Source organism: Python bivittatus, unplaced genomic scaffold, assembly GCF_059951505.1.
Source record: "Python bivittatus isolate LINGU-HERP-01145 unplaced genomic scaffold, Pbiv_v1 ctg000200_np1212, whole genome shotgun sequence".
Lineage (NCBI taxonomy): Eukaryota > Metazoa > Chordata > Lepidosauria > Squamata > Pythonidae > Python > Python bivittatus.
Genome location: NW_028277040.1, coordinates 744,291 through 752,458, shown reverse-complemented (window position 1 = coordinate 752,458; position 8,168 = coordinate 744,291). Strand labels below are relative to the sequence as shown.

Here is an 8,168-nt window from a genome sequence, read left to right as displayed (position 1 = left end):
CAAAAACTTTTGCCCAACAGCAGATAAATTCACTTTTATTAATCAACAACTCAGTTACCTGAATATTTCGCAGATATGTCATGTAGAATGCATTCAAAGGTGATGAGGAAAAAAGCAGTCAAAACTCACTGGCAAGCAAAAACCTTCTGGCAAAAAAGGAACAAGAGCCTCAGCAGAGCCAGTTGGAGCCACAAGATGACTTCCACAAAACATGTAATTTCAGACCACATCCCTGATGAGTATCACTGCACCTACAGTGGGGCAAAAAAGTATTTAGTCAGCCACCAATTGTGCAAGTTCTCCCACTTAAAAAGATGAGAGAGGCCTGTAATTTTCATCATAGGTATACCTCAACTATGAGAGACAAAATGGGGGGGAAAATCCAGAAAATCACATTGTCTGATTTTTAAAGAATTTATTTGCAAATCATGGTGGAAAATAAGTATTTGGTCAATATCAAAAGTTCATCTCAATACTTTGTTATATATCCTTTGTTGGCAATGACAGAGGTCAAACGTTTTCTGTAAGTCTTCACAAGGTTTTCACACACTGTTGCTAGTATTTTGGCCCATTCCTCCATGCAGATCTCCTCTAGAGCAGGGATGTTTTGGGGCTGTCACTGGGCAACACGGACCTTCAACTCCCTCCAGAGGTTTTCCATGGGGTTGAGATCTGGAGACTGGCTAGGCCACTCCAGGACCTTGAAATGCTTCTTACGAACCCACTCCTTTGTTGCCCAGGCGGTGTGTTTGGGATCATTGTCATGCTGAAAGACCCAGCCACGTTTCATCTTCAATGCCCTTGCTGATGGAAGGAGGTGTTCACTCAAAATCTCACAATACATGGCCCCATTCATTCTTTCCTTTACACAGATCAGTTGTCCTGGTCCCTTTGCAGAAAAACAGCCCCAAAGCATGATGTTTCCACCCCCATGCTTCACAGTAGGTATGGTGTTCTTTGGATGCAACTCAGGATTCTCTCTCCTCCAAACACAACGAGTTGAGTTTAGACCAAAACGTTCTACTTTGGTTTCATCTGACCATATGACATTCTCCCAATCCTCTTCTGGATCATCCAAGTGCTCTCTAGCAAACTTCAGACGGCCCAGACATGTACTGGCTTAAGCAGGGGGACACGTCTGGCACTGCAGGATTTGAGTCCCTGGTGGCATACTGTGTTACTGATGGTAGCCTTTGTTACTTTGGTCCCAGCTCTCTGCAGGTCATTCACTAGGTCCCCCCGTGTGGTTCTGGGATTTTTGCTCACCGTTCTTGTGATCATTTTGACCCCACAGGGTGAGATCTTGCGTGGAGCCCCAGATCGAGGGAGATTATCAGTGGTCTTGTATGTCTTCCATTTTCTAATTATTGCTCCCACAGTTGATTTCTTCACACCAAGCTGCTTGCCTATTGCAGATTCAGTCTTCCCTGCCTGGTGCAGGTCTACAATTTTGTTTCTGGTGTCCTTCAACAGCTCTTTGGTCTTGGCCATAGTGGAGTTTGGAGTGTGACTGTTTGAGGTTGTGGACAGGGGTCTTTTATACTGATAACAAGGTCAAACAGGTGCCATTACTACAGGTAACGAGTGGAGGACAGAGGAGCCTCTTAAAGAAGTAGTTACAGGTCTGTGAGAGCCAGACATCTTGCTTGTTTGTAGGTGACCAAATACTTATTTTCCACCATGATTTGCAAATAAACTCTTTAACAATCAGACAATGTGATTTTCTGGATTTTTCCCCCATTTTGTCTCTCATAGTTGAGGTATACCTATGATGAAAATTACAGGCCTCTCTCATCTTTTTAAGTGGAAGAACTTGCACAATTGGTGGCTGACTAAATACTTTTTTGCCCCACTGTACATTGCCCACAAGCAGTGTCTTAGGCAAGATATTAGGGAAAATGCCACTTCCAGAGCCTAGCACCTTAAGCTGTCCTTGGGCTGCCTCAGCTGTGGGAGGCCACTGAGGTACAGACATGTAGACTTGTGCTTGAAAATGGTTAATGCGCTGTCTCTACACCAGGACAAGGAGGTTGTATGGATTTGCTGAATAAGTCCCTAAATATCCCATTCAATAAACATCATTCTTTACTTACTATGCACTACACCCCATTTTTTCTCACTAGGGTTTCCTTGTCAGTTTTTGCTGTAAATCAGCCAGTGCAGCAGCTGCACTGAGTTCTTGTACTCTGGAAAAAACAACTAACCCAGACCAGACAAAAATTATAAGATTTATATAAACAGAAAGAGATGGGGAACAATAATTGTGGGCAGTAAACTGAGTATTTACTAAGGATCTCCCAATGCAAGTCCTAACCTTTTTCATTGCATTATGCCCCTTTCCTTTGTAACAACCTGCTGTTTGCAGTTACTAGCTTTATTAGATACACATCTTACATTTCACTTGCTTTTTGCTGCCTTTCTTCCTTGGCGATGTGAATGTGATGTATTCCCTACCTATACTAAATGTGGAAAAATCCAGTCCTAGACTTTCATCTCCACAATTGCGAACTGCTGCATCTAGTAGATTGGAAAAGGGATGGATCCGCAGATCAATCATTGGGAAATCCATATTTGTTTGTTTTTTTTGCAAAGGAGGCACCCAAAACTGCAGGGTTTTTGAGTAGGGTATCTGAATCCATGGGGACAAAGAGGTTTTGTGATTTAATAGTGATTTCTTTATGTCAAAAAAAGCTTTGAATTATTCTACAGGTCAGTTTCTGAAGGGACAGGCGCCGAAACCAGTAACCTGATCCTCATGTTCATTAATTTACCGAAGGAATGATGAATATCACCTGGCGTCCCTTTCTTGTTTGATGTGAGCCATGACCTGTAGTCAACTGTCAGAATCGAAGCAACTAAACGTTAATGAATCAAAGAGCAGAGCTACTTTATCGTTAATCCGTTTCATAAAGAACACACAAGACCACACACAAGCGATCCATTCCGCAGCGCCGCTTTCCGGGGTCGAAATGCCTCCATCTCCCAGCGTTCCCTGCGATGGTTCAGCACGAACCGAGAATGAACGCCTCTTCCGTTGAAATATGGATCCTGAAAGCAAGTGGGCGAAAAGATAGGAAATTAGCGATAAACTCGCCTTTCTCGCGGGATCTCTTACTCTCGCGGGATCCTTGCTAGCGCCTCTGTCAACAAGTCCCTTTGAGGGAGCGCATGCGCAAGTCCACTTTCCTCCTTGACCCTCGCCGGGTCTCAATAAAGTTGCGTTCTCGTGGTTTATTTTGTTTCTTCTTCTCTTTTCTGTTTCCAAGAGCCCCGCCCGTTCCTTGCACTTCCGGTTCAGTCGGTGCGCGGGCCGCCTGGGATGGTCCTGGCGGCGGCGGCGGCTCTCGTTCTTGGCGTGGGAGCGGCGACTTGATGGTCTTTCCAGGTGAGCGGCGCTGGCCGTGGTCGGTCTCTCCCCGCGAGCCCAGCCGCCTCGTCCCCGCTCCATCCCTGGCGGCCACCGGCCATTGTCCGAAGGGCTCCCGCCCTCTGCTTCTGACTCTCGCGGTCGAGCTCCAACTGTGGGAGGCAGGTTGGTACCCGCCCGGTGGCCCGCCCGCAAGCATTAAGAGGGCTTGACCTGATCTGCGGGAATTTACTTTTCTAGCAAGCTTTCTTTACTCTTCCAAGAGCCCTACGGGCTCTGTTCAACAAGCAGTTTAATCCAGCATCCTGTTTCCTAGAGTGCCCCTCTGGATATAGCTCAGAGTATGAAAATGACCTCAGGATCTGGTCGTTTTATTTAGGTTTTAGGGGAAGAGACATCCATCTATCTAATGAATTTGCCTTTTTGAAAATCTATGGCAGATTTTTTTTTACTATTGTACGTCTACTTCCATATGCACGAGGTAATTGTTTTATTTTTGCTGTAAACCAGTTAATCTCTGAGTACCAGAGTATACCATCCTACTGAAAATTAAGGATTCCTGCTACTTCTGCTTCCCCGGCTAAGGCCTCCCTGTTGGTTAGAATTAAGTCAAGGATAGCTTTTTGTGTCTTCCTTCACTGTTTGAAGGAAGGAGTTGTAAACAAGACTAGTCAAGAATTTCCAGGAAGGACCATGCTTGGAAAAAATTGTCTCCCATCAGGTGTTTTGAAATATAAATCCCCTATCATTATGTTTCTTTGGTTCTGTGGTTTGTTTTTAGCTGACATGGTTCCAGTGTTTAAAACAGAACATAAGAACAACCCTACTGGATCAGGTCAAGGCAGATCTTAGTCCATTTTGTTTCTCACAGGCAACCAGATGCTTCTGCAGCGATTGCAGGGAGGAATAATAGAATGCAAAGGTTCCTAAGTCTGTTCTTAAGTTTATTCATTTGGATTTCTGAGCAGAAATTGATATTCTAAAAATCACTGCAACTTCTCTTCCCTTTCTGTTGCTTTCATTTTGAACTAGTTGTTTCCTTCAGTGGGACTTACTTCTAAGTAGACTTACATAGGATTACACTGTTATATTCTCCTCTCTCATTTTAAGTTATTAATTCCTTAGAAGCTAGGCTATATGCAATATTAGTTATATACCAAATGTTCCATGTAAGAGTAGTCTGCTTCCAGGAACATTCAGGGGGGTGTCCCCAGAGTGTGCTGATTGCTGGTATTCTAGGACTAGTTTTGTGCTTTTCTGAAAGAAGATTGTCCAGTTCTGAAAGCAGTTCTAAACCATTTTTTTGGACAATTCACCTCCACAAAAGCACAAAACAGCTGTAGAATGCACGCCCATTCTGGGTGAAAATCAGAATGTTCTGAAGTTGGATCTGTCACCAAGAAAAATCTTGCCCATCTCTAATTTATATTGTTCTATTAACTATCTTGACTAAATAATTTTTCTATAAATTGCACATATAAGTGTTGAAATACAGGACAGAGAATGGAAATTCTTACATTTATTTTCAAAAGCCATATTTTATACTTCCTGTTAATAAATACTAAGATTGCTTTGATTGCAGTGCCCAAGATTAAGGTTGATTGTAGAAAGGATTGTAGTTCACTGGGAGGTAGAGCATTAATGTCCTGAAAAGAGCCTCAGGGCTGTAAATTACCTCCATCTGGTAATTTCTGGTTGAATTATATATTGTTGGTCTAAATAGACCATTGGTTTGTCTTAATATAATAAAAGTGTGTGTGTTTTAAAACTGACAGATGAAAAAATATAATTCCCATGGACTGAACTATGCAAGGAAAGCTATTTGTGAAAACTATTTTTATAAAATGAAATCTTGCATTTGAAAGAAAAGATAAGTAAAAGCAGGGTAAAATAACTAACTTATTTTTTTATTTCAGTACTTGTATTTTAGACTGAAGATAGCACTAATGCTAACATTGGCAAGCAAACTGAAACGGGATGATGGTGTCAAGGGCTCCCGAACTTCCAACCCCACTTCTGATTCTACTCGAAGAGTGTCAGTTAGAGATAAATTGCTTGTTAAAGGTAATAGTTTCCTATTTAAATATGTTTTCCTAAATTTTCTTTGTTAATTCAACTGAATGTCATAGCAATTATCTTATAAAATGTGGAAATAGAAAGCGCTTTAAATGAAAACTTAAGATGTTTATAAATTGATGCACCAAAATTATAGAAATTGTAAATGAAAACATCTATAAATAAAAAATATTTATGCAGAGCGAATCTAAATATGTGTCCCCAGGAGAAGGTTCCACTAAATTCAATGGAGTTTACTTTCAGAAAAAAAATGGGGCTTCGAGAAAAGGTTGGAAGAAGTATTTTGGATTTTTCACAAATGCAGCACCACTTCTATTCAATAAGGAAGATCAACCTTTTTCAGCCACTTGCTCCTTCATTAAATAGGAGATATTGTGCTAGTGCAAGGTCTGAAGCACTTCTTTCATATCATTTTTGAAGCATGTATAAGTGTATAAAAATGGATAATATTGCAGTTTAAGTTTCACATATTGTGTTCAGTTACAATTTAGCTTCCACATATTTATACTTCCCTTTGGTCTTTCAGTACTAATTTTCTCCCAGTTCAGGTAGTGGGGGCAGGAGGAAGTTGAGGTAACAATAAGAATAAACAGAGGTGAGGTGCATTGGCAAGCTAGCTTGCACATTAATCCTTTCCTTTGCCTATATGCTTTAATTTGGATTGAAAATATGGTTTTTTTCACCAAGTCAGGTTATATTTGTGACTAAAATCTTGTTGGAACTATGCAGTAGAATGCAAAGTAGGAAGAAGGTATACATTAAGAATTTTTATCATGATCGGTAGCACACAGGTTGGTAGAATAAAAATGGTGTTGAATAGTTCTCATTTTAATGAATAAAAACAGGATAGGCTTTGGGGACACAAATATAATCTGACTTGGTGAAAAAAATCATACTTTCAATCCAAATTAAAGCATATAGGCAAAGGAAAGGATTAATGTGCAAGCTAGCTTGCCAATGCACCTCACCTCTGTTTATTCATATTGTTACCTCAACTTCCTCCTGCCCCCACTACCTGAACTGGGAGAAAATTAGTACTGAAAGACCAAAAGGAAGTATAAATCTGTAGAAGCTAAATTGTAATTGAATACAATATGTGAAACTTAGACTGCAAATATTATGTACTTTTATACACTTATGCATGCTTCAAAAATTTAAAATGAATGAATTAAACAATGGAAATGTTCTGAAAGAATGCCACTAGATTTTTTTTGGCTTATCTTACTTTTGAATACGCCTGATAGAAATCTACTCTGTAAGTTGAAATGACTTTAGTCTGTCAGTTGTCCGTCAGTTATATATGAACCAATGTCATATTTTCATTGTGTAAGAGTTCTTTTTGTTGTTTGTAACCTTTTAACATATATTTTCTTGATTTATATTGCTGTTTCATTTAGAAATAGTATATGATAAAGTGAATAGGTTTGAGTAATGGAATGCTTTGTGCAAATGTGTAGTTTAAGGTTTCATTAATTTATTTATTACATTTGTACCCCATTGCAATCATTATGACTCTAGGCAGTTAGTTGGTTGATTTCTAAATACCATAAGAGCAGATATTATGGAAGAAAAATGTGTGAAATGAAATGGAGTGGTTTATCACTGAACAGAGATATGTGATATCCCCATGATAAAATTTAAAAGGAAACTACAAAAGAGTTAGAGCCAGCATCAATGGAAGAGATGCCATCATCTGGATGAGAGAGATAATCCATATCTTATCAGATAATTGGCATACCAAATTCCTGGCAACAGGAAAACAAACTCCTGGAGTTAGAAAAACAGATCCTGGAAGAATGAAAATGCTGGCTGAAGAACAAAAAACATTTTAAAGTGACAGCATGTAAATCAACATAGTTTAAGGCAACTGGCAAGACTATTAAAAGATTTGAAACTAAAGATTCCAGTGGAGCTTCCTTCCCAGATAGAGGACTCACATGCCCATGAACCAGATAATTGGTCAACTTTGTTTACACGAGTCAGATGAATGGTTAGAGGAACAAGTATATGAGTGAAAGTGAGGGCAAAGAAAATTCTCTTTTGATAAATCTTGGTAATCTATGGAACTCAGTGTGTGCATAACTTGCTAAAAGATTCAAGCTGCTCTTCTAACTAGTGCCTGAGGGAAGATAGGTAAAGGACTTCTACTGAGGTTGCGTGTGTGTTACCCCTTATAGATTCCTCTTCACCTGAGCTGTGCAAAATTAACTCCTTCAAGATGCATGATCACTGTCACTTGTGGACAATTGATCAAAGCCAGTAGAAGGAGCTTGAGGGTGGTGCTTGAAGAAGAAAGAGAAAGGAGAGTGCTTGACTATAAGTGGCAGTCATAAAACCATAGGGTTAGTTAGACTTTTAAAGGAAAATTGTGTAATACCCCTTTATTGTTTAATTCTTGTGGCGACATTAGAAGTGTGTTGGTTGAAAATACAAGACCGCATATTTGCGGACATTGCTGTATTGTTCACTAAGAACCCAAAGAATTTGTAGTGAGCATTAGATAGATTGCATGATGCAGGGAGGAAGATGGATCTGAAAATTAATGTACCAAAGGCAATAGAAGTTGTGTTTGACAAGAAAATAGAATCAATGTTTGTAAGTTAAACGTAAATGGCAAAATATTAGAGCAAGTAGATGAATGTGTATACCTAGGTAGAAAGCATACTAAAGATGGGAAAATGGATAGAGAAAACTTAAGGCATGCAAATGCTGTTGAGTATATGTG

At 39.8% G+C, this 8,168-nt stretch overlaps 1 protein-coding gene across 4 annotated transcripts in view; it reads left to right on the top strand.

Moving 5' to 3' along the window:
• Positions 1–3,138: 3,138 nt before the first annotated feature.
• UBE2F (ubiquitin conjugating enzyme E2 F (putative)) overlaps positions 3,139–8,168 on the top strand; it is a 61,649-nt gene continuing 56,619 nt past the window's right edge. The window contains exons 1-2 of one of the 4 annotated variants that reach the window (XM_088135574.1): positions 3,139–3,385; positions 5,284–5,431. In XM_088135574.1, the coding sequence (XP_087991700.1) occupies positions 5,314–5,431 (118 nt within the window). In that variant the 5' untranslated portion in view covers positions 3,139–3,385; positions 5,284–5,313. The other 3 variants (XM_088135573.1, XR_015795166.1, XM_088135572.1) reach the window with 3 other exon arrangements.